We start from the raw sequence: 27,351 nt of genomic DNA on the forward strand, positions 1-27,351 counted from the left end.
CTTCCAAATAATCAATTTGATTAAAATAAATAAATAAATAAATAAATAAATAAATGTAATGCTCAATAAAATGTATGTCCTAAAATAAAATAGATCCATTTATGTGATGTTTTTAGTATTGTCAAATATCTATCATCATTAGTTAGATAATAATGTAACTTGATCATTAAAATTATCGATTTAGAAATACCCTCCAAATAATAAATTTTAAATTCATTTAAAATTAAAAAAATTTCATTAAGTAAACAAAAAAGAACAATTACAAAGATTTTAAATAGCAAATCACAATTCATAAATTATAATAAAGTTATAACTAATTCCACAAAAGAAGTCATATACTAGGATTTGTCACAAAAAATAAAAAATAAAAATTATATACATATTTATTAATTTTGCATCCACATTATTATATAAAAATATTATAATTATTACTTCACATAATTTAATTAGACCATCCTATTATGTCATATCACATGTTTTAAAGATTTTTTACCAAGTATTTAAGTGGTGTTTTGTATTTTATACTTTTAAATAAAAAATATATATATTTATAAATAAATTAAAATATTTATAATATAATTATTATGACAATATTTGTAAACTAATTTTGCATATATTATTTTTTTCGGTGTTGCTCAATTTTACCAATTGATAGAATTAAATCCATTCCTGAAAAAATGGTGGGCTAGTCGAGAAAGTGGTTAGCGCCCAAACACACTTCTGTAGGTCGATTTTTGTATTCACTCAGGTCGCCTCCCGTCTGAAGCTGGTGCGCTCGAGTACAGGGAGTAAGCAGAAGCAGGGTAGTTGATAAAAGAGGAGGAAGAAATGGTTAGGTTGACGGCGGATTTGATATGGAAAAGTCCTCACTTCTTCAATGCTATCAGAGAACGAGAATTAGATCTTAGAGGTTCTTCTTCTTCTTCTTCATTTTATATAACAAAAACCCTAATGCTCTTCTAAGAATTTTGTTCTTCTTTTTTCCCTTTTTGTTCGTTTTATCTTTTGGGTTTGAGTTTCTTTTCGTTCAATCACGCGTATTGTGAAACAAAACACCATAGCAGGACTTTGTGCACTATGGTGTTTGTTTCTTTTTTCTTTTTCCTTTCCTAGTGTCTTGTATATTTACATTTTTGGCGTATAAATTCCCGCAGGCAACAAGATTGCAGTTATAGAGAATGTGGGTGCCACTGAGGTAAGTTGGCTTTGTGCCCCTATACTCAGTTTTTATTGTAATTGGAGGTTACGTGCTTTGGTGGGAACATAACTTCTACTTCTGTTGTTCCCTGACCACTGCCGGTGCTCATATTTGTTTACTTGCAATGCATCTCCTCTCCTAGCTCTGCATCTGTAATTAGTAATGCGTTGTTCATACCTGACTATCTTATTGTATCCACTTGCACGGGCAATTCTTAAATTTGATTAAGGGTGACATGTGATAAATACATTGGTGGTGAACATCTGTATTCTTGCTAATACATATTGATATGCCTGCTTTTGTCACGATCTACAGAACTGATTCAGTGGTATGCAAAGTGTCAAAAGCTGCAATTTATACAAGCAAGGGAGCTTGTTAGGGCCAGATAAAGAGAAAAAAATTGTGTATTTAGACCATTTCTTTTATTTTAAAATAATTGTGATCATAATTCAGTACCTGCTGATTGTGAAATGATTGGTTGATTCAAAATAATTATATGTTGCAGCTCCAAGCAATTATTAAATTACTACATTCATGCCTTATTTTCTAGCGCTATACCTTAGTTCTTTGTTGTCAATAATGTAGATGCATTCCACTTTGCCTTCTAAAAGGTCATCTGTGAGAGTAATTATTTGAGGCTGTCTTACCTACCTTACTTCCTGCACTGAATCTTAGTGTGTTCATGAAGTTGAATTATCTTTAGTATACAATTTTTAAGGCCTCATGTTTTTATTCTTGTTATTGTTTTAATTCATTGATAATTTTTGGGGTTCTTTTTTAATCATATGCAGGATCAATTTGACACTATTGACTTGTCGGACAATGAGATTGTTAAGCTTGAGAACTTTCCTTATCTTAGTCGATTGGGTACTTTGTTAATAAACAACAATAGGATTACCCGTATCAATCCTGCTATTGGAGGTTGGGCTGTTGGTTTACATAAAATTCATTTCTTTTTTTTTTTTTTTTTTAAAGAAAAATGTTTTGAATTTTTATATTAACGACTTAACCATTTTTTTTTTTTTGTCTCTCATTGCAGAATTTTTGCCAAAATTGCATAGTTTGGTTCTTACCAATAACCGACTTGTTAATCTGGTTGACATTGATCCTCTTGCATCTCTTCCAAAATTGCACTTCCTTACTCTACTTGATAATAATGTCACAAAGAAACCAAACTATCGCCTCTACGTCATCCACAAACTGAAAACATTGCGCTTGTTAGATTTCAAGAAAGTGAAATACAAGGTGAGTTAGCCATTAGTATTAAAATATTATCATTACATTTCTAGCAATGTTGGGGCTTAATGATTTGACACTAATCTTGTGTTTGTCATGCAGATGATTGTCATTATACTGTTTGGGTTCCTAGAATTGAGACATTGATTTGGGAAAAAAAATTATTTAGAATGGTTGACAATCTTATTCATGAAGATATTGTGTTTGAAGGATCCAAGTTAATAATATCAAACTAAATTTAGGCCTCAATCTTGTTGCTGTTGCTGCCTCGATTGATTGCTATTGCCTTGATTTGTCCATTGTTGTGGCTATTGCCACCATTGCTCTTGCAATGTGACCCCAGTGTATAAACTTATTGTGTTGGCTGCACCATATTCAGCACCAATATTATGAAGCCTCATAATCATCATTTCCATGTTAGGGTCCCTACTTGGCTTTAGAACTCCTTTTCTCCCAGTGTGCCCTTGTCATGTTGCATTCTCCAATATTTGATTCCTGTCATTGATTTAAGTCCTTTCTTCAGCGGCGGTCTGTTGTTGTGGGAGTAGATCAAGACCTTCCATTGATGGTTAGTCAAAGTTATTAGCACAATGATGATAAAAATAACAACCAATTCGCATTTGAGTAAAGCATGGCGATGATTCCATTTTTTTGGTTTTCTTTAAGTTTTAGATTCTTTTAGTTTCATGATCGTGGGGGAATCTTTTCTTTTTATTAGCAACAAGAAATTTTCTTTCATCGAGGATGCTGTTTCTCTCAAGATTACAAATAAGAATGCTAGAGGGGCTTTTGTCTATTCTCTTTCCTTGGAGGAAAGGAGGTTCCTTGCTGGAACTTAGGGCATTCCTTTTTACAAAAACTGCTAGTCCCTGGGGTAGGACTTTTTGCGCACCCAACCATTTCTTAATAATTAGAATGTGGGTAAATCATTTCAGGAGGTTCTTATCTATGGAGAAATTCCCACATAGTGGGTTTATTTAATTTATTTGCATTTTGGAAGGGAAGGAGGCAAGAGGTTGGAAGCAGTACTTTGGGGAAATAGAGAGTAGCTCAACAAAGAGGAACAAGGAGGCATTTTGGGCGGATGATGATGAGCATAAGATAATTCATTTTTTGATGTGTAGATTGTGGTTCAACAAACATGCATCAATGCACTAAACCTGCTATGGTGTTAGGTGAAGCTAAGGACAGTTGGCGAAGGGGGATTTCCAACGTAGAAAATCTGGGATGGAAAGTTTAGCATAATAAATGCAATTACATGGAGAGGATTTGGGGGTAGTGATGTAGGACAAGAAGTGAGACCTTGGGAAGATCCTTGTTGGAGAATAATTAATAATTTGGGTCAAGGGATTGCTAAGTTTAGTTAGTAGTTGATTGTGTGTACTTTGGGGGGGGGGGGGGGTATATGTGTAATTTCATGTGTTAGAGACTTTCTTAGAAATAGTGTGTGACAGCCATGTTGTAGGTAGTTGTTGTTGAATTTGAATTGAGAAAGTGAATGTGTTTTCCCCTTGTATCATCTCTTTCCTCTCTTCCCTCTTTTTCTTCCTTTCTCCTCTCCTACATCCTTTTATGGCTGTAGAAACTTGATGCTGCCCCTGCGTCATTTGGTTTCAGAGCCCAAAATCGATCCATTCTTCCATTTCAATTCCCCCATCTTCCCCTTTCACTCTTCTTCTCCCCCTGTTCTTCTTTTCCTCCTCCTCTCTGTTCTTCTTCCTCTCTATTTCTTTCCCTTAATTTGCTCTCTCTTTTTTACTCTAAATCCCATTCCCAGATTTCATCCCCTTCAACAGTCTTTCCTACCTTGAAATTTCACTAAAAAAGATAGTTTTGAACTTCTCTAAAAATTCCAGTCATGTCCCATTTTTTTAAACACCCCTTCCCTTGAAGCCTTTTTTGGACACCTCACATGCTATGAAGAGAGAATCCCCTGAAACCCTAGCCCAGGAAATTTCATTACCTTCCAGCCATAGGTGAAACCCCATATGGTCACATCCCGGCCAATCATCTCCAACTGTCAGTCCATCAAAATCCCTTAGTTCCAGTGTTTTTCTCATCAAACCACCACCATTGTAATCCCCACTTTTAGATTTATACTCACCTGGAGTTTTATTGCCAGAGGAGCCTTGTCAACAGCCCATTTGCCGGCCTTGTGCATGAGGGAATTTCTGAACTCCTATATTTTCTAGACCCATGAGAAATTGCTTCAGCCATGATGTTTTGTGTTTTCTCCATGAAATTTTGATTGTGGGCTCAATATATTGCAAGTAAGGTCGATAATTTGACATAAAAACACTAGCAGCGTCAAAAATAGGTTTTGTTGCTGCAATTTGTGAGTTTTCTTGGTGAATTTGTTTCATTTCTATGTGATACTCAAGATTAAAGGTGGCTTGAAGATAGCTTTTGCAAATTGAGTCAACTTGTGGTTTTACATGATTAGATTGAGAGTTGTGTCAAATTGTAGTAAGGACTTTTGGTGAAGTATAGTTGCAGTGTATATACGTATAAATCCAGCAATATGGTGACAAATAATTGGATAAAGGAATGTCATTTATCATATTATGGCATAATTCAAGCTTTTTCACACCTTTCTCAAGCGTGAAGGATATATTTGCAAAATCATCATTATGCAAAATCATCGCCTAGAATTTCATCCATAGCCTTATGATATGTCTTGGATTGATAACACTACCTTACATGTTTGTGAAAGATGTTCTGTTCCAATCCAAATCGGTGACTACTTTAATAATGCTTGGTGTGATGTCATACCTATGAATATTGGCCATGTACTCCTTGGTTGGATGATTTGGGTGTGACTGAAGGACATAAGAACGCATATCTTCCACTATAATGGGAAGAAAATTATTTTGAAGCCTGCTCTACTGATCAACCATGACATAGGATTTGAGATTATTGATCATGTCAAAATTACTCAACTTGAAGACACTACATGCAAAGAAATGAATATGTTTGAAGACATCCAAAGTCTTTCAAATGTTCCTATTCTTTAGTTTGTCATTCTTGATGTGTTTATTGGTGCCAACTCTCAATTCAAGTCTATGGTGCTAACAATGGAACTTGGTTTTGTATCACTCAAGTGTTGGCTTTTGAAGAGTCCAAATTTGTTTCTTCTAATCCTCCAACATTTCAAAATTCGAGGCAAAGTTTTTTCTAATTGGGAGAGATTTGATGTAGGACAAGAAGCGAGGCCATGGGAAGATCCTTGTTGGAGAATAATTAAAAAGAATTGGGTCAAGGGATTGTTAGGCTTAGTTAGTAGATAATTGTGTGTTTAGTTTAATTAGTATAGGATTATGTGTATTTGGGGGCTTGCTTGTAATATTTGTGTATTTTAAAGGCATGTTTGAATTTAATGTAGTTTTAGGCGGTATATGTTCATTTCATGTGTTAGAGGCTTTCTTGTAAATAGTGTGTGAAAGCCATTGTTGTATGTAGTTGTTGTTGAATTTAAATTGAGAAAGTGAACGTGTTTCCCCTTTGTATCTCCTCTCTCCTCTATTCCATCTTCTTTTGCCATTCTCCTCTCCTACATTCTTTCATGGCCGTAGATATTTGATGCTGCCCCTGCATCTGGTGGTTTTGGGGATTATGGGCGTGGAGATTTCCAGAAGACCTGGGTGACAAGTGGAGCCAAGTAAGGGGGTTGTGAATATCCAAGGCCCAATTTTGAGAAGCTCACTTATAGTCAAGTTTTAAAATATGGGCTAAAAAATATAGGTCCAAATGAAGCCCAACAAGAACACTCATTTATTGCAGAAATGGAGATAGGGTTCATTGGGTTTAGGCCTGGGGCTTTATGAATAACCATGAGCCCTCTTCTTTGAGGAATTGATTCTTTTATGCCTGTAGAGATAAAGATGTGAAGAGATTCATTGTGCCAACTTAGGAGATTAAAAATGAAAATAAAGACGAAAGGGGGTGGAGGACTTCAATTGAAGGGACTCGAAGGGAGATGAGAGAGGACTGTGGCACATTTATTTTCTAACTCTAGAAAATTTTCGAACATTTGAGGTTCAGTGGACAGGAAGTTGGAGGAAGAAGGAGCATGTCAAGAGGAAGGGATAGGAGGTGGTGTCTTCAGATGGCCAAGACGAGAGACCTTCAGATTTCAAAGATGATGAGAAGGATTTGTTATCTTCTTAAAATTACAAAGAGAAGGAGCTCTGCTTTGAGAATCTTAGAAGGGAGGGAGGAGGAGATAATAGCGAGGAAAAAGGTGAGGTTACAAATGATGTAAGGAAGGATACATTGCTATACCTGAAGGTAAAGCTTCCATCCATGTGTATAATTATCCTATTTCTGAATTACCTAGGTGCATATTAGAAATTAAGGGGATGCCTAGTATTGTGAACCTTTTTGGGGTTGAGATAGAGAATAAGGAAGTCGACAAATTTGTGAGTGATGTAGGTTTTAAATTGACAAGTCCTACTGGGGATGAAGTTAGAACTTGTGTTGAGGAGGTTGGGGAGAAAAGAGAAACTAACAAACTGAGCAAGGAATTGGGTAGACTAGCGTCTTCACCAATTACGATAAAGGGGGACAAGGGTTTTAGGGATTAAGGATGTTGCTAAATGAAAATTTCGTCGTTTAGAGGTTTAGGGAAGAGAAGGATTGTTAGGGACTTGGTTAATAGAATTAAAACCAACATTTTGTTTCTACAGAGGCTAAAATAGAGGAGATTAGTACCCAATATTTTAGGAGCATTTGGGATTCAAGATTTAGAGAGTGGGATGTTTTTCCTTCTTAAGGGGCATCAGGGGGGTGGGGGGAGGGTTCAATTAGTGGCTTGGAACCCTACAATTTGCATGTTAAAGGACTATTTACTAGGCTCCTTTTCTTTGTTGGTCTTACTGGAGATTAAGGGGGTTGGGGAGTGTTATTTACTTCTATTTATGATCCCACTCTTTGCATAATTTTTTTTGGATTAGTTGGCCTTATGGACTTTGTAATCCACACTGGTTGGTGGGGGGTGGTCTCGCTGATTCAATATTTCTCGTACTTTGAGGGAGAGGTTCTATGGTGAATAGTAGCATGAGAAGATTCGATTCTTTAATTTAGGAGTGTTGTCTTAAGGATGTGCCCTTAAAATAATGGCTATTTCACTTGAGTGGCCTTGGGGGACAAAGCTTTGTCCCCACATAGATAGATTCCTCTTTATGAGTGATTGGGAAGATTTGTTCTTGAACATTGTACATGAGGTGTTGGTTAGGCCTACCTCCGATCATAGTTCAATCCTTTTGAATTTTAATGCTATCCAATGAGGTCTTATTCCCTTCAGGTTTGAAAATATGTGGCTGACACACCCTTTTGTTTGGGACAAATTTCGAGATTGGTGGAAGGAGTATCATGTTCAAGGGTTGGAAGGCTTTAGGGTGACGAAGAAGCTGAATTTTGTAAAAGACAGGTTTAAGTTTTGGAATAAAGAGGGGTTATGAAATATTAGAGAGCAGAAAAATAACATTTTGAATGATTTGATAGGCTTGGAGAGATTGGAGGGGTGTGGTTTTTTTGGGAGAGTAAGATAGGGATAAGAGAGTTTGTCTTTGTAATGAGCTAGAAGTGATTTTGTTGAAGGAAGAAAGGAGATGGTGTAAAAAATCTGGGGTTCATTGGGCTAAGGAAGGGGTATTGCAATTCTAGATTGTTCCATAGAGTAGGCTGGCTAGCTAATAAGAGGAGAAGGAAGAGTTCGATTAAAGAGTGGAGTTAGATTTAGGTAGGGTAGCAAGGGATTAGATGCAGATTGGAGAGGGGACTACTAACTTCTTTAAAACTCTTTATATTGAGGATTGCAGGAATAGGGTGATGATGGAGGGGCTTGATTGGGATCCCATTGGGGAAGAGACCGCTAATTGGTTAGAGGCCGTTCAAAATAAAGGAGATCAGAAAGCTTGTTTTTGATATGGATAGGGATAAAGCCCCATGATAGAGCGTTTTCACAATGGCTTTTTTCTAGGATAGTTGGGAAGTTTTGAAAGATGATGTGATGATTTTTTTTCTTTCCCTGGGAATTTCATAGGAATGGAGTAATGTGTAAGAACATTAATTCTACTTTATTTGCAGTCAATTCCTATAAAGGCGAGGCCTAGGAAGGTCAAAGGTGAAAGATTTCAGGTCAATAAGTCTAAATACTAGTATCTAAGTAGACTTAGAAAGGTGTCAAAGGAAACTATTTCTTTGGCCCAATCTGTTTTGGTTAAATAGAGACAAATTTTAGATGCAGTTGTGCTGGCGAATGAGGTGGTTGAGGATGTTAAAAGGAGAGGTTTTCAAACTAAGTTTCTTGAAAGATTATGATATGGTAAATTATGGTTTCGTGGATATTGCGATGGTTAAAAAGGGTTTTTGGTCTTTATGTTTTTAGTGAATGGAAGATTGCCTTGGTTCTGCCAATATGTCAGTGGTTGTAATAGCCAGCCTAGGGAATGGTTTGGGGTGTCCGGGGGGTTAAGACAAGAGGATGTGTTATCTCCTTTCTTTTTCACACCGGTAGTGGATGGTTTGCATAGGCTTGTGTCTTGTGCCCAAGATTTAGGTGCGATTAGGTGTTTGGAAGTTGGTAGGGAGGAGGGGCAGGTGTCTTATTCGCAATCTGCAGATGATACTATTTCTTTCTAGAGAATAGTATTAAGAATTTTGTAAGGTCCTTACTTTGCTCAGCATTTTTGAGAAGATTTTAGGTTTGAAAATAAACTTGGTTAAAAGCGGCTTGGCAGGCATTAATTTTGAATATAGGGAGTTCGAGGGTTTTAGATCTTTAGTGGGACTATCTTATATCTTGGCCTTCCTCTTGGAGGCAATCCTTTTTCTGCTGCTTTCTAGAACCCAGTCATTGAGAGGGTAGAGAAGAGACGAGGGGTGAAAGAAGGCATATCTCTCTTTGGGAGATAGAATTACTCTCATTTGTGCTTGCCTCTCCAATATTCCCATGAAGTAGTTGGGTGCTTGGAGAAGCTGATGAGGAATTTTTTGTGTTCGGTAATGGGGAGGATAAGAGGGATATCTTATCACTTGGAAGTGGTTAGGAGACCAAAACCAGAGGGAGGTTAGGGGCTTGGTAATAGGGTTGTATTCGAGTCGAGTCAACTTAGTAAAATACTCACACTCGACTCGACTCGACTCGAAAATGTTGAGCTCGAAACTTGACTCGAGCTTGATCAATTTCATAATTGTTAAACACGAACTCTACTCAACTATAAGTTCATAAAACTCGAGCTTGACTTGATTAAGCTCGACTCGATTATAAATTAATATTAAATATATATATATATAAATATATATAATGTATATATAATATTAAATATATTTATAAAATATATATTATGTGATATATATAATATAAAATAATAAAATTTAAAAACTTGATTAGGCTTGAAACTCGCCTCGAGTACTATTATTGAACTTGAACTCGACTCATTAAAATACTTGAGTAGCTCGAACTCGACTCAAACTTGAGTAGAATAGAGTCAAGTCGAATTAGGGGAAGAGTCGAGTCCGAGTAGCTCGTGAGTAAGCTTGACTCACCTACACCCCTACTTGGTAATGTGGTTTCTAAGAACATCCCTTTGTAGGTAAATGGTTATGGAGATTTCCCCCATAAAGTCTAATTCCTTGGGGCACAAGGTAATAAAGAGCAAGTATGTCATTCAAATTCTCATGCAAGCCCTTGGAAATTTGTTTCACAAGTTTTTGGTTGTTTTTTCCCCCTGATTGTTTTTTTTGTCGGAATTGGGGACAGAGTCTGTATTTTTGGAGGATATTTGGGTGGGTGAGACTTTGATGGAATTTTTAGTGCCTTGTTTGTGTAGACATTGTGTCATGAGATTTCCATATTTGTAGGAGTCTCAGTGTGTGTGTGTGTGTGTGTGAGAGAGAGAGAGAGAGAGAGAGAGAGAGAGAGAGAGAGAGAGAGAGTTTTGAATTCTTTCAATCCTACCCTGAGTTTGATGTGGGAGAAAGCTACATTTTTTACCTCCTTTTGGGCTCCCTCTTTCAGAGTTTTTAAGGGTCTTTCACTGTCTGATATCCATAACAACTGGAAGGCAGTGTTTATGTAAATCTTTTGTACTCTCTCTTTTCCTGCTTTTGGTTTGTTTTGGAGGATGCCTTATCCTCCTTTTTCTGTAATTGTTTTTCTTCTTGCTTTAATGAAAATTTTGTTCTATTTAAAAAACATAACACTGCCCTATCCTAAGTTCTTAACCACTTTTGCCACCATCCTAGAGGCTTCATTATCACCTCCATACCATTGCCCTACATTACGATCCTTCCGTTCAATGATTATTGCTTCTTTACCGTGGTTGTGACCTTGATATATCAAATAGATTCATGAATTCTTAAAATTCTGTTGACTCCTCGTCACAATTGGTGAGCAAAGTTCTTGCTTTCCTCCAATTGTTCATTGTCATAGATAGGCGCCCATTCTTATGCTCTTTCAATGAGATGGAGCAGGCCACCTACTAGCACATTAGTGTTATCAGAAGAGTCTACATTTTCCCCTTAGTCTAGGTTTTATCTAAATGCATGTGTACAAAGTATCAGGGTCATTATGAATGGCATATCTTTGGTTTTGTTCATTGAGATTTATATCCTTCTTCTTGATGCTTTTAAAAGAACTTCATTACCATCTCTTATATTGCACTGTCTAACTAATGAAGAGTATGCTCTGACTGATGAAGAGTATGCTCTGATATGTAAACATGTGATGGACTTGATTATAAAGCGAGGGTGTCTATCATAGGTGTGCTCTATACTTGGATAGGTTTCTACGTCCATGCATATGCATAATATTTGTGCATTTTTACTCGTGCACACGCGCTCACACACTGTTTATTTAGATATTCTTATTTGTGTTCAGTTTGAAACTTCCCTTTGTCCTAAACATGACTGCTATTGACCTTCTAGAAGGGTATGGTATGTGATTTCTATTTAGCTTTCATTGTTCTTCTAGTTTATAATTTCCAGATTGCTTACATGCAGCTTTAAAATCACAAGCATTTACAACTCCCATGTTTTTTTGGTTGCTTGAATTTTCATCTTTTGTAGATCTGAATCATTTCTAGCATTTGATTTTGTTATTGCTGGTTTTTTTCAGCAATGGTTAAATATCTTTGATTACAATATTTTTTTTGAGCATAGGAGCGAATGGAGGCGCAAAGCCTATTTGCATCAAAAGAAGCTGAAGAAGAGGCTAAAAAGCAATCTGTGAAGACATTTGTTCCTGGTGAGGTTCCAAGCAGCAAAGAAGTTCCAAAGGAAGAGCAAATACCTAAAGCGGTTGCCCCCACACCAGAGCAAATTATAGCCATCAAGGTATTATCTTTATTATGTTCTTGTTTCATTTTCTCCTATTGATTCACTATATTCACTTGCCCCTTGGGACATGCTTCTACTGAATGTAAAAGTTCTCATCTCATAACAAATGGGCAAACAATTCATGTTTCCCACTCCATTCATTTAGGGTAAGAATCTATTTAAATTCAAGGTCAATAAAATTTTCAATTAGAGGAAGATCTGTTCCATCCCCTCTAATTAGGGGCCATATATTGTCCACTTTTAGTTCTTCTAGATTCTAGACTCATGCGGAACTGCATCTTTCTTTTAGTTGTGTTATTAGTCCTTATTGTAACTGACAAGCAATCATCTTGATTGACTTTCCTCATTACCTAATTTTTTTGTGCCTTCAAAGTTCATACTTGCTTGAATTGCATCCTTGCAATACTTCCTTGTTTTGTTGCCTATTAATCTTGACATTCTAGGTCAGCATGGTTCCTTTCAAGGATTTTTCAAATGATGGTTTGGTTTTAACAATAGGCACCAGAAAACCAATACATTGGTCTGAGTCAGGTCTTCGTATGTCTATCATCCCTGCCTTTCTCCACCTGAGTGGTAAAATTGGTTGACCTGTGATTCTAGCAACCGAATGTTTAATTTGATGGATGATTGCTTGCAGATAATTTTTTTTTCTTGAAGATCTAAGGGCCACTTGGTGTCTCAGAAGTTATGAGAACGGAAATCATAAATGAGAAACAAAATTAAAGATCGAAAACTAGCAACCTGTTTAGTTACTATTTAAAAAACTAATACAATTTAAAACTTGACTGAACAAAACCTTGTCTTTGTCCTTGAACCAAATTGACCATTAAAATATGATTAAAATAATAAGAAAATAAAATAAAGTAAAAATATTATAGTTAGAATAAAAATTATTGTAATTAATTTTATTCATATTCTTAATAATTGGAGGCTGAGTAATATTTCTATTAACCTGAGGCCAAACAACAATTCCATTACCGGAAGGTGTATCCTCCTCCTTCCCTGTACTTGTCCTATGAGAAGTAGGAGCAGTATTTTGGGCCTGTCCAATATCCAGAATCAACATAGCAGTACTTGGGTCCTTAATTTCTGAATCATGGACCTGCATATCACCTGAAACCATAGTAGTCAGAGGCGCAAGGCCCACCGAGGCACAAAGGGTATTAGGAGCGGAGGCGCGAGGGGAAGGCTTCGTGAGGCGCATTAAAATTGTGTAGAATGCCTATTTGGTGGTAATTGATATATGAACACATCTAGTAATGTTAGAATTTAAAATGCCAAAATATCCAATACCAAAACTGGAAATTCAATGAAATTGCCAGGCCGAAGGCCAAAGGCATCAACATAGTTGAACATCAAAGAAAAGAGTATGATAAAAGACTTCAATGTCTAAAATCTAAAAATCCTCCTCAATCATCAGTCATCACTCATCATCAACTAAGTATGCCAGGATATCATCATCTTTCTTATCATCATCAGAATTTTCTTCTCCAACATCTTTTTCCTTATCTGTCTCCTCTGCACTATCCACTTGAATCTCATCCTCATCTACAAGTTCCAACATTGTAGTCACTGTTAGATGAAGCTCTTCCTCTAGAAGATGATGACATATTTGCACTCATTCTTGATCTAGTGTGATGCGGGGGGTTATTTACAGAAGCTCTAGCAACAGAGACCCAAGTCAAAAGATCATCTTCAAACACAAGTTCATCATCCTCATCGGAATTGCCATCCATCCTAGCAATCAACTACTCATACTATCATCAATGCCCTTTAGAAGGATGGGATCAATGGTGTCACACTTGTTGTATCGACGCCTCAAAGTTCGATTATATTTCACAAATACCAAATCATGCTAGTGTTGTTTGGCTAGCCTATTTCTCCTTTTGCTATGAAGCTGCAAAAAGTTTAAAGCAATACAGTAAATAATGATTCTAAAAAGCAGTAGATTGGTAGTTCATGTTCTTTAATCCAAGATATCCAAATGACTTGCATATTGGAACATGCTCTAATTTCTTTCGCAGCTGGCTGGCACTACATGTGAGGCTAAGGATTTTTGCAGCAAACTTTTGCGAGTTTGGAGCTGATGATCCAAATGACATCCACCATTGCGCTGCTATAAAATAAATTTTAAATGAATACCTACTAGCTAAATAGAAAAAATAATTTTAGATAGAAAGAGGTAGTAAAAATGCCACTTTACCTGTTGCTTTTATCTTCCTTTGTCTCATTGCCAAATCAATTTCAAAGAGGCCACTAGTGCTAGTGCAATTTTCCAACTCATGTAAAACTTTATCTTGCACTTCAAGGATTGGCATCAACCTTGCAATACATTTGTACAAATCTGCCATGATTTCTTCATCTTGTGAAATGTGGGGGTTTGAATAGAAAAATTCTGGGTTCAAGTAGTGTGCAGCTGCATGCAAAGGTTGATGGAGTTGGCATCCCCACCTTGTGTCAATAATTTCAAATGCCACCTTGAATTTATCCTCTCTCTCACCAAAAGCCTTAGCTATGGCTTTCGTAGTCCTATCCATTACTTCATAAATGCATAAATGTATCCCATTGCAGGTTTCTTTTCCCCATCAACCAAATGGAGTACACAGACAAGTGGGCATGTCAGTTTAAGAGCATAGACACTGGTACTCCAAAAGGTAGGCATCAAAACAATACTAGCTGCTCTTTCGCCAGCTGCCTCCTTTGCCCATTTAGAAGTATTCTAATCTTCAGAAGTAAACATCTTCCTCAAGTTGTTCTTTTGAAGGTGGATCGAACGAACAGTGATGAAGGCAATTGCAAATCTTGTAACTACAAGCCTTAGTAACTCCTTTCCTCCAAGGACTCATCAAGTTCACCACACCGACACGGAATATAACCATTTAAAGATATTGCCCATTTCAAAGTTGTATGAATTGAAGGCATCTTCCCAATATCCTCCAATATTAAATCGAGGCAATGGGCAGCACACGGTGTTCATTATAAATGTTGCCTCTTTGCTTCCAACAATCTCTCTTTTCATAAATCAAGGAGTGAAGCTATTAAAATATTAAAATAATAATATATATACTATAGAATGTAGTTCTAGAAATAAGTTTTTACCTGTTGCAACATAGTTTGAAGCATTGTCGGTTACTACTTGAATCACATTTGATTCTCCAATTTCCTCGACCATCTCATCAAGTAATTTGTACATTCTATCTGCATTCTTGACAATATTAGAAGCATCAATAGACTTGATGAACACTGATACCCTTGGAGAGTTCAGTAAGAAGTTTATTATGTCTTTATTAGCAATCGAATCTCTCCAACCATCAGACATAATCGAGCATCCATTATTTGCCCATTCCTCCATATGGACCTTCATCAACTCTTTCATTCGACTAACTTCCTGCTTTAGGATAGGAACTCTCACTTCATGATAGCTAAGCGGCTTTATTCCAAGACCATTTTGCCCAATCGATTGAAGTGCCACTGCAAAGCTGTCCGAACGTACAACATTAAATTGTATTCTAGCATCATACATCCACCTAGCAAAATTTGCCATTGCCTTTTGTCTTAATTCTTTCTTGCACGCCTCATTTATTGATTTTTGCTTCATCTTCCCTTTTTTCCTAGCTTAAACCATTTTCTTTTTTCCTAGCTTGAACCACTTTCTTTGGATTAGGAGTAAAAAGCAAGTCGGCCCCTTATGTTTTGGTTTCTTCAAGGTGGATTGGTATGAACTTCGATTTCGACTTAGACTTCGACTACTAAGCACTCTCTTGCCGCGAGAGTCAATTTCTTGAACTTCATCCTCTTCATCTTCACCATAATGATTTATGTCATCAAAGTTAAGGCAAGAACTCATTTTTCTCCTCTATATCTTTCTTCAACACATACTCCCTAAACTCCTCACGTACATGAGCATGGCACTTGGAGCATTCTTTTACATTTCGAAATCTTTCAACAATATGTTGTTTTGCCTGAAATATTTCTCCCTTTGTGACTTTGCCACAAAAATTGCAAGTCAAATTATTTCTATTTTTTTGATCATCCAAATGTGCATAATTCCATGCAGGATATTTCTTTGCAGAGGCAGAGTTTCCATTTCTAGAATCCATTTATTTAAGACCTGTTATCCTAAATTCAAAAGCAATGTATAATATATTTCCAAAAAATGTATTATTTGTCTGCATTTCCAAACAAATTACAAAACAGCAGCTAAATTCAGTTAAAAAAATGTTATATATTAGTTATAAACTTGCATTAAACTACATAATTAATTACATATAATATTAGAAGAAGAAGCAGCAGGCAGCAGGCAGCAGGCAGTAGAAGAACTGAAGAAGAACTGTAAAAGAAGGCTCAAGGACAAACTCTTGGAGCTCCTGCTGGTTCAAAGGCTCGAAAACGAACTCACAAAGGGCTCTTGCTGGTGTCGTTCTACTTCGAAGGGTTGAGGGTCGAAGAAGAAGAAGGGTTTCGATTGGTTTCGTGCTGGTTTGAAGGGTTGAAGATGAATCTTGTTGGTTCAAGTCGAAGACAAAGGGCTAGGGCAGTAGGGCTGGTTCAAGTCAAAGGCCGGATTGTTGGAAGAGGGCCAGGGCTCGTTCTGGCTACATTTTCTTTATTAATTGGCTAATAGCTTCAAAAATTTCAAGGTGGGACTCATTGTGCTTGGCACGTCAGTGCGCCCTCCTGCGCTCTTAAAGGTTGCCTCGCCTCAACAGTAATGAGGTGCTAGCCTCGTTGCCCCACTGCGTGTTGTGCTTGAGGCACACTTTTGACTACTATGCTTGGAACCTTTTGTGGGGAGCCTATTCGAGGAGAACCTTCCCTTGTATCCAAATTAAAGCCCGTGTCACCCTTTTCTAAACATTGGGCCTTTTCAAATATTTGGCTCAGTTTAGGTGAAAATAAAATACCTTCTTTATCAATTACTTGGCTAGGTCCAAAATGAGAAGCATGCATATCGGCCCAATCCTCTTCACTGCCTCCTCCACAAACACAACCCTAGCCACCTCTTTGATTGTCTCTGCTTCATTGGAAACTCTAGCTTCCTCCTTGCTTCTGTTGATCGAAGCCGATTGATATGTAGTGGCCCTAGAATCATTCAGAAGTAGCTTGGCTCCATACTGACGACACAACTCTTGTTTCCCAACCTTTAGACCATACTTTACGGAATGGACTTGACTACTGCAGCCATCACCTTCATGATTTTTGCCTCCCAACACCACTTGACTCCATGATTTGAGTCATGGAGAGTTTTCTACACCTACACTTCCACTTTCCTCACGAAAATCCTTTGCTAACTTGTAGAAGACACTTGTGAAGCTTTGCCACCCATTACCTTTTTCACCCCAAGGAATATAAACTGAAAAGTTCTTCCCTTTCCACTCCAACCCTAATTCCATATACTTTCCTACCTTCGTCCATTTAATCGATACCGGAGCTTGGTGACACCCAATCAAACCAATCAAAACCCATTTTGCATTTGACAGAAGGTAGACAAGCCATTAGCAAACCAAGACACAACCCCTCTAGGAAACCTAACCCACTTGTTCTGAGAGACATTGTTCTCACCCACAAGCAAGGACACGACGTCTCCAACCTTTTTAATTGTAGATTGAAAAATTTACCTTCGACCTGGGTTGATTGTTGTTTCAACATCGGCCACTGTGAGAACTTCCATGGCATCGAACACACGAGAGAGGGAGGGAGCTTTTCCACCATGACTAGCATTTTTTTGCAGTATTTTTTATGACCTTTGATGTGTTCTTTTGTACTGCTGTTTTCGCATTTTTGCGTGTGCGTGACTTATAAAAAAGATCACTAATACAGATGGTAGCTATAATTTGCCACAACTTGATAAGGTCTAGAGAGGAAACTGCTTGCCAATTTATGATAACATCAAATGACATCAACAACCGATTTGTGCTTAACTTCTTTTTAATACCTAAATCCATCAATGTGTGGTAACCATATCTGTCAACAAATGATCCCAATGGAACCCAACAATCAAATTTAAAAGTATTTTTCCATTCCTAGCAACATGTTGCATATATTGTCTTTCTTGTTAATGGATCCACTCCCAAAGTCATGTCCCCCTTGACTGGGGAATTATAAATTTCTTTTGCATTTTTTTTTGATTAAAAAGAACATACATTGAGAGGAGGATAATATATAATCAGTGCGAGGATACAAAATCTTCAAAAAGAAAACTGAAAACAAAAATAAATTAAAAGGAAAAATAAAGAGAGAAATACAGAACACATAAAACTAAAACTAACCAAGAAAACCTTAGTTTTAGACCTTTCCATCATAATTCATCGAACACTCAAAATAGCTAATTCCCTCTAATCCTTCATGTTAGGTTGTGTTTGGCCTTGAATTGCCTGTTGCTTGGAATAGATTAGTTATAATAAGTTATTTACAATTAATTATACAAAAAAAAAATGTTGTTATCATAAAGCAAATAACATCTCAGACTTTTTTATGAATCCATGACAAGGAATAACTATTTCTAAATTTCACCATGAGATGCCTATTCCTTTTTACATGTTGAATGAAATAATAAGAAATATATAAGGAGTGGCTATTCCCTCTAGTCACAATTTTATCTATGTATTCTATCTTATTCCAAGGAATAGCTATTCTGTGAACCAATCATAACCTTAAGATTTACAACCATCAGGCTGAACTTCATTTCCTCCACAATCAGACAATCAAGGGCCCAAATTATCCAATGAAATTTGCACTCGAAGGTCCTTCCTAGGAATCTATTGAATGGGGTGGGCAGTATTCCATCAGTAACTATTTGCTCTTTAATTGAACCATCATCTTCAAAAATTCTAATCCCCCCCAATCCTTCCATCGGAGGCAATGGCACATGAGATAAGTCCCCAAGACAATCAAAAGAAGTCTCAGAAGAATAACCTTGCTGATCTCAAATCTCATCCAAAAAGAAACCCCTATCACATTCACAATTACTACTGCCTGCATTATCATCGTCTGGAACATCCCTCCACCTTTTTTTTCCTTGCAAATGCCTAGCCTTCTCCCCATTTGGCTCCTCCACTATACTTAGTAGCTTCTGAATTTCTCTTTAAGATTTTTTTCCCTTTCTAACTAGAAGCATCTTGATTATGTTCAAAATTTTTCCTCATTTCGAAACCCACTTGCTCTTTCTTACGATGAGCATGAACTGTTTGACTCAATTATCTGACTTTACTTATTAGATGCATTTCCCTCCAACCTAACAGTAATTCCCTTAATTTCATCCTCACAAGAATTAAGATTGTTAGAAGAAACTCCCCCTTTTCATCCCTGATAGTCCGCCCACTGACAATCCACTCCTCTACAAGAGAAATCTCTCCTTCTATTATACTCGTTGAAATTTTGGAATCTAACCTTTCTAATTCGCCTCTTACCCTCTTCTATTTCTAGAGTAGGCCACTTTGGAACTGACGTGAAGATGAGCGATGCATTATGGCATTGTCATCTAGATTGAAATTAGGATGTATTCCCAAGAGGGGGGAGGGGGGAGGGGGGTGAATTGGGTAATTAAAATTTGCTTTGCAGAATTTTAGTTTATTGTTATCCTTTTAAGTTAGATTACAACAATCACACAACACAAAGATCTAATAAGCGACCGTACTATACCAATCGGGAATCCTAGATATGAATATGAATATGAATGTAAATGTAAGATTACTATCCAAATCCAAATTACAATGCTTCAATGATTAAGCAATATTCAGAATCAGTATTTGAGCAAAAATAATAATAGTTTCAAGAAACAATTTCAATAAATTAATCTCAAGTATTTTGCAATTTTTGCCTCAATAGAATAATCAAACACACTTGTTTTACCTCAGCTTTTGTATTCAGAAATTTAGTAATTAAATCTAATCTGATTTTCAATCCAACAATCACAACCAATATAGTTCCTCGATTCAAACACAACCAAAATCAATATTCCAGAAAATTCCCAATATCCACAAGTTCTCAATGATTAAGCATACACACAATTTATAATCTTGCAAGAATGTAAAAAGTTAAGGGAAGAAGAGCTGAACACCAGATTTTTTACAAGATTTGGCCAGCGGCCTACGTCCTTGCCTCAAGCAACCCGCTGTGAGGATTTCCTTTCCACTTCGTTACTAGGTGAAGTAAGCCTCTCTCCATTCAAGGTGGAGCCGCCTCTCTAACGAGAACAACCCTCTTGCTAGGCAACGATTCAACAATCCTGAATTGTCAAAACAAAAACAAAGAAACAAACTTTGTTCGTACAATGAAATACTCTCAAAAGAGCAGATTAGTTAGAATCAATATACTTCAATCAAAATCAATATAGTTTTGAAGCTCAGAATAATATCACCAGGGTTCTGATTATCAAGTGAGGAATTTGAAAGATTGAATCATAATTTCGTATGAAAATCAGCAAGAACACAGCAGCACTTTCAGAATCGCTTTTAGCAATATATCTCAAAGATTTGAATTGTATGTATGTTGTGTGTTACCCTAATATGTGAGAATAATACATATATATAGTGTACTAGGGTTTCTTACCGTTTTCCCTAGGTCTTCTCTGAGTTTGGAAACCAAGAAATCAAATTTGGAAACACTTTCAGCGCTGTTAAAAGTTTAAAACATAGGTGTCAGTCGACTTGACAGGAGGGGTTAGTCGCTTGAGCTCTTTTAAAATTAGCGCATTCTGAAAGTCAGTACTGGGTCAGTTGATTGGGTACAATAGGTCAGTCGCTTGTTCCTATACTGTTCGTTTAAAACCAAGGTCAGTAGAACATCAGTCGCCTAATGATGAATCATCAGTCGCTTGACAATCTGGCCACTTAATGTGTTTCATAGTTTGGTTCCAAAAAAATTAAATGTATAATTTGGAAAACATATTTGAGACTTTATGAAAATATTTTCCATGATTAAAATAGGTTTCTAAGTCAATGATTTATCCTAAGAGCTTTAATCAACAATATTGAAATTTGAAGTACTTGCATGAGACTTTCACAAGATACAACTATCTAAAAGTCTTAAGTCTTCATGTGATGGATCTTTTCATATCCTTCTGAGCTTTAAGCAAATCTTCAATAATCGTCATATCTCTCATGACTTGAAGCTTTATGTTCATCATAGCTCCTAGCTTTCAGTGTGAATTTCATTCAAGCTCTTCAAGCATATTCAACAACGCTAAGCCTTGAAACTTAACTCAAACGACCATGTTAAGTAATCTTTATTTGTTATCATCAAAACGAGATTAAGCCTTGTTAGGCCAACACAGATTCTGCAGAAGGTTGATGAAACCTAACCACATCATGAGTTTTTAAGAATGAGTATGGGTTTCATTCAAAATGGGAGCTTGACAACTGACTAGGATATTTTGGGCTCTAAGTGTAGGTTTTTGGGCCTCCCATTAGGGTGCCTTAGCTAAGGATTACCTGGAAGACTATTCTTCTCATTTAACATGCCCAAGGTTAATAACTTCATTCTGATCACAAACCTACTTACCAGTCTGGGCCATCAGTGAAAGGGCCTCCATTGCTGTCTAAAATATGGCCCAAATCTAAAATAATCATTAGAGACCCAAGTCCAACTCACCAAGCCTTCATTGTTCCTTTTTTCCACATAGGAAACCCTAGCTGCCTATGGAATCAATACCTCGACCCCAATCCTTACTCTCTATGACTTAATCACTTCATGTGATGAAGATTGAAGGGCTTCCTCTTGCATCTTCCTCCCAATCGTCTACAAACTTCCTTTCTATTAAAACTCCAACCTCCTACACACTCTTTGAATTATCTCCAACCTCCTACACACTCTTTGAATGATCTCCAACAACATCATTTCTTCCTGAAACCACTAAACTCCAAGAGCAATTCTCACTTAACTTTTTGCTATCTTCACCTTCAGCTCTATGAAGAAAAGATCTCACAGAACTCTAAATTCTTCCACAAATTGAAGCCACCCGTTGCCTTTAGACCCCACTCCTTGTCTCCATCCATGCCTTAATTCCTAAAACTTTCCTGCACTTGTCGCATGAATCTCCATCTAGTAATTCTCATAATCCACCTGAAAGTGATGAGGTGATGAAAGGCATGTTTTGCTCTCTCTCTCTCTCTCTTGAAATGTTCATCCTTCCCTCTCATGGGTACGGTGCTATGGATTCTCTTGCGGTAGGCTATATTGAAATGATGAATCCAAATCAAGGAAAATCATTCAACTTGCATTTAGACGAGGATAGGGTGATGTCATCCTTACTTGTGGTAGAGAATATGCCTCTTGTAATAGGTGGGTTAGGTTTTATAGAGAGGTTATGGTCTGGTATTTTTGATGTGTTGTCTAATTTTGGTCACATGTGAAGGGGATTTTGATATGTTCAAATGGGAATCATAAAGTATTGGATGTCAATTAGGTTGGCGAAGGTGGGAAGTATTTGGAGTTAGGGTTGGGGTGGTAGGGGAAGAAATTCAGTTTTATTCCTAGTGGTGCAAAGGAGATGGGTGGCGAAGCTTCGTGAGTGATTTTTGCGAGATAGCTAAGGATTTTCATGAGAATTTTAGGATAGACCTGGCAAAGCGAATCGAATCAAATTGAATAATCTGCAATGGATTAGGCAGATTGTCAGGTGAGGAAATTACAATCCATATCCGACTCTATTAAGAGACAGATTTATGGCGGTTTAAATTGGATAATCCGTCATTCCCATCCCAATGATAATTTTTTTAATTATCCGATGAACAATTTATTTCGTAGCATAATAATTGAAGTTATTTTTAAAATTATAATTTGGTAAATTGTTAAACATTTAATGACCAATCACAAAAGTAGAAGCCTATATTGCCTAATCAAAATGGCAAATTGTTAAACATTTAATACTCAACTACAAAATTATAATTTGTTTTTTCAAATTTCAAATCATGAATCCAGGGTTTTTTTAATCATGAGGATTGAGTATTTGGCTTGAGTTTGAGTGGGGGTGTGGGGCAGACCTAGAGGTTGTTAACGAGCTGGTGATTATGCATTGGATAAAACTTGATATCTGCAAACTGACCCATTTAAGGGCGAATAACAATTTTTTAAAACTACTTGTTTCATTTAACATATGGATAAGTTATGAATCAATTTAAGTGGGTTAAATATGATTCAAATTAATGGATTTTATCCATTCGGCTAGGTCTATTTTGGGAGTGTAGGTGTTGATGGCTCTTCATGTCTCAGATCATGGAGTCAGGTGATGTTGGAAGGCAAAAAAAGAGTGAAGGTGAGGGTTGCGGTAATCAATTTCATTCAGGAAATCAGGGTGTAGTGTTCAGGAAAGAAGAGCTGTTTTTCAGCAGTGTAGAGGTGCGATGCATCTACACGAACCTAGGGCCATTGCAAATAAGTCAGATTCGATCGACGAGAACGGGAAGGAAACTAGGGCTTTGGATGGAGCTGAAGCACTGACAGAGGCAGCTAGGGTTGTGTTTGGGGAGGAGGTGGTGAAGAGAATTGGGTTAGGCTGCATGCTTCAAATTTTGAGCTTGGCCCAAGTAATTGAAAAAGAAAGTATTTCTTCTAACTAAATTGGGCCAATTATGTGTATAGGCCTAATGTTTATGAAAGGTTGATTTGGGATTTATTTTAGATCCAAATGGAGGCTTTCCTCTTATGGGTGTAGGAGGATAATCAGGTCCATGCTAGGGGAAATAGTGACCTGAGTACCTCCTTGTTGGTCTGGATAATGGATAGGCCCAAAATGTTGCTCCTAACGTCTCAAAAGATGGAAAGAGGGAAGGATGACTCTAATACCCTCTGCTAATTGGAATTTATATTCAGCCCCCAGTTCTCTGAGATATGAGTCATAGACTCATACTGACCATGAGTCAAAGGAAACTTACAATGCTAACAGATTAGATTTGAAACAAGATTGTGGTGTTAAGATTGTGTCAAGTTCTGAGGAGTTTTTTGAAGGTGGTGTGGAAAAGAGTGAAAAAGAAGAAGCTGGGTTGGGGGAAAAATCTGATGATTGTCATCTTTATGTTGATAGATTTGAAGGTGATAAGGTTTATGCTTGTCAGAAGGCAGCTTGTTTGGGTGCTGAAATAAAGAAGGTATTTGAAGATTCAGGAGAAAATTCTGGTGAATCAGTGACAAAGTTACTAAGGAAAGATTCTAAAGGAGAGTTTAGTATTGTGGAAGACCCTCATGCTAAGAAGGTTGGATGTAGTAATGAGGCTGGTAGTAAGGTGGTAAAGAAATGGGGGGATTTTTCAGATTCAAAAGTGACTATATTAGTGAGCGTGACTGTGGTGGGGGCTTTTTGGATGAGATTCAAGAACATATGGGTACAATTCTGATTCCTGCGATGAAATATGAGATTATCTTATGTCCCCATCCACCCCTGTTGGAAGGTTTGGAGGGAGTTTCTTTTCGTGATAATGACGGGTTGGTGAACGAGTTACAGCACAGGGATGGAATTCTGCCTACACCTGTGGAGGAGATTCTTAAGGAGTTAAAAGCTCATAAACTTTTGCATAAAATGGATGTAAAGTTAAGTGATATGGGAGGAAATGAAGTGCGTGTGGATGGCGGCAGAGGTCGAAAGATGAAGGGGCTAAGGAAATTAGCGAATTTGAAGAGCTTGGTCAACTACGATGGTAAGCGTTTGTAAATTACCTGCATGTTGTACCTTCTCTTCTTTCCATCTAAAATACTTCCTTTTGTTTGAAAAAAAAATCCACCTGAAAGCTTCTAAAACCCCTACCCAAACTTCCAATAAGCTATGAAAAGCCATGCTAAAACCAAATTTACCACAACTGATGAAAGTCTTACCCACTGAATACATTGCTGATTTTTCTCAAGAACGAACAAAGCGGGAACCTCCCCCACTTTATCCAATCTCAGATCAAAGGATTTCTCTTTGATTTGGATTGAAAGAGCCCCTGGCGTCAAGAATTAACACAACCATAATGAACTGCAAGAGTGAGATGTGCAATACAGAAAACTTTGTGAGAGAGAGAGAGAGAGAACGAGAGCTTATCGCAAGTGTCTCTTTACCAATGATCCTGTGGGGGGCCAATATCTTGTAAATAAAATGTTTTGTATTTCTAGTTTCCCATGTGAAATTTGGACTTGGATTTTTCAACCTATCTATGAGTAAAATTTTGTAAGTAACTGAAAATGAGAGTACAGCTTTAGACTCAAAAACCAAGGAGTTCCATGTTCTTCTGGGTTCTATGTACTTCGTTCTTGACTGCATTTTCTTCTTATTCAGTTGGTAGTCCAAAAAAGAAAAAGGAAAAAAGAGAAACTTTTTGAACCATCTCTCTCTCTCTCTAGACTTTATTAGTTGCTGTCTATTGACTGTGAATTGTGAATATGGATTAAATAGCACATTATTTCGGTTACTTTTCAATCTCTGTGATTGTTGATGTTTAGTGCTTATGAGTCTATGACTGCTTGTAATCTACTTGTTTCAGGTGGATCTATGATTATTATATAAATAATATTAAATTTTCTCTTGATTACTTTATTGTGTTTAATCAATATTCCACCATTTATGTTCAGGCTGCCATTGTGAATTCCCAAACTCTTGAAGAGGTTGCAAGGCTTGAAAAGGTGAGTCCTTATTATGTTTTTAATGTCTTTGAATAACCTTTTCTTTTAGCTTTTTTTTCTTTTTTTATTTCTGTTCTCGTGGATATGGAATAGCCTTCTGAATTTTGTTATTTTGCTTCTGCTCTCATAGATGTGGAGAAGCATCTTGAATTTTGTTGTAATCTTTTGATTGCTAGCCTTTTATTTTTTCTGTTCAACATATTGACATCTTTGTGGTTTTGGTTCCATGCAAATGGTGGTCAGGCATTGAAGTCAGGTCAGCTTCCTGCAGATTTGAAGATTGCAGATATTGATGTCATAACTGGCAATGGAGATGCCAAATATGACAAAATGATGGTCACGGATGGTCAAAATGAAGCTGATGAGGAGCTGAAAGATGCTGAGCCTGAACAGAAGACTGATAACAGTGAACCAATGGAACAGGTATTTATGAAGTTATCACATGCTGAATTATTATTAAAAATTCTTTAATTAATATTTACCCTGTGTTTGGAGAGACCTTGGATTTGGATAAGATGTAATATAAAATTGTATTCGAATTTGTCCATATCCACTCAAAATCCAAATCCAAGATCCGAAATCCATGTTCCCAAACGCAACATCGTGGTTAAGTAGACTGAATGGTCTGATATTAATCTAATGAGAGAGACCTCTCTTCTCAATTCTGAAATTGGTCCCCAAGGCTCATCCTTAGAGGGGTGATAAGGGGTATAGGATGGGAGATGGACTATCCCCACTTTCTGACATTTCCCGACCTCTTTCTAACTTGTTGCCAAAACCTCATTAACAGTATGCATTGATGTCTGCTTTGACCTCACTTATTATTTAATAAGGCAAGTACATTACAAGAATAAACTGCATCAAATACCAAAGAGGTGAATTATAATGGAATTATCTTGCTCGTGGAAACAGATCATCTTGTCCCACACCTACACCATCCTAAACCCTTTTCACCCCTACCTTTCAATCTACGACACCACCATGAACAACCCAATTACACTGTTGTATAGATTCCAGTTCCCCCATTCAATTTTGCATTGTTTTAGGAATCCTTTTTCTGGTGCTTTTTGCAAATTCTTTCCAGTACAAAGTCTCCCACTTGTTTTTAGGGAGGAGGAAGGATAATTAGGATTAGGTGTACGGTTCAGGTGCTTTGGATTCTGGCTGGTAGTTAAAGGTTATAACAATTCCAAGAGAGTAGATTAGGAAAATTAGAAGATCATAGTCATCAAATAAAATTCAAATTGTCAATTAAGAATAGAGATTGAGTTGAATTGAGTTGTAAGATTCAGTACAAATTCTAAACATTGTCTAGAAACAAAATGAAAATATATGAAACAAACAAAATATATTAGGGTTGATGAATGTTGAAATGATCCTGTGTTCTAATATACATACCTTTTTGTGTATGTGTACGTACATACTTTATATATACAATAATGTGTGTACATAATATATTAATATGTTGGTTAAATGAGTAAAAATAACTAGCCTTCGAAATATTAAAGGTCTAAAATATGATCATACCCAAATACTTATCTCTGCCTACTTAACTATTTCTTAAGAGAATCAAACAAATAAAGACTAGGATTTTTAAACTATTTATAAGGCGTTGATGCTTCAGGTTAGTGGTCTTTCTACGTTGCTTTGAAGGAGTTGGTGTGTGGTGATTTGGGGAATGAGAGCTCTGCTTCAAAGGGTAATGATTCAAAAACTTTTGGCTTGAGATGCACTTAGTATGGTTCAACAAAATATTTGTTGGATTGATTTTAGTAATGGAGGAAAGAGTGTATTTTCATTGCCTATCAATCCAGAACAAATTTAGAGAAGATGCTGGAAAATAATGCTGGATTTGTCTACAATGGAGATTTCGTGTCTGCTGCCATGGATAAGGTGTCAAGTTCTATTGGGTAAGGTGAGATCATTTGGGCAGATTTTTGGCCCAAATTTTGGTAAAGTTTGAATTCAACTTTAAATATTAGTAG

At 36.9% G+C, this 27,351-nt stretch overlaps 1 protein-coding gene across 4 annotated transcripts in view; it reads left to right on the forward strand.

Annotated features, from left to right (window-relative positions):
* The first annotated feature begins 635 nt into the window (after positions 1 to 635).
* The window catches only part of LOC131144105 (U2 small nuclear ribonucleoprotein A'), a 32,316-nt gene continuing 5,600 nt past the window's right edge, over positions 636 to 27,351 (forward strand). Inside the window, exons 1-7 of one of the 4 annotated variants that reach the window (XM_058092494.1) lie at positions 636 to 910; positions 1,155 to 1,195; positions 1,990 to 2,119; positions 2,238 to 2,443; positions 11,597 to 11,770; positions 25,316 to 25,366; positions 25,610 to 25,789. In XM_058092494.1, the coding sequence (XP_057948477.1) occupies positions 829 to 910; positions 1,155 to 1,195; positions 1,990 to 2,119; positions 2,238 to 2,443; positions 11,597 to 11,770; positions 25,316 to 25,366; positions 25,610 to 25,789 (864 nt within the window). In that variant the 5' untranslated portion in view covers positions 636 to 828. Of the gene's footprint in view, positions 911 to 1,154; positions 1,196 to 1,989; positions 2,120 to 2,237; positions 2,444 to 11,596; positions 11,771 to 25,315; positions 25,367 to 25,609; positions 25,914 to 27,351 lie in introns of those variants that run through there. The other 3 variants (XM_058092495.1, XM_058092492.1, XM_058092493.1) reach the window with 3 other exon arrangements.

Source organism: Malania oleifera, chromosome 12, assembly GCF_029873635.1.
Source record: "Malania oleifera isolate guangnan ecotype guangnan chromosome 12, ASM2987363v1, whole genome shotgun sequence".
In the NCBI taxonomy this organism is placed as follows: domain Eukaryota; kingdom Viridiplantae; phylum Streptophyta; class Magnoliopsida; order Santalales; family Ximeniaceae; genus Malania; species Malania oleifera.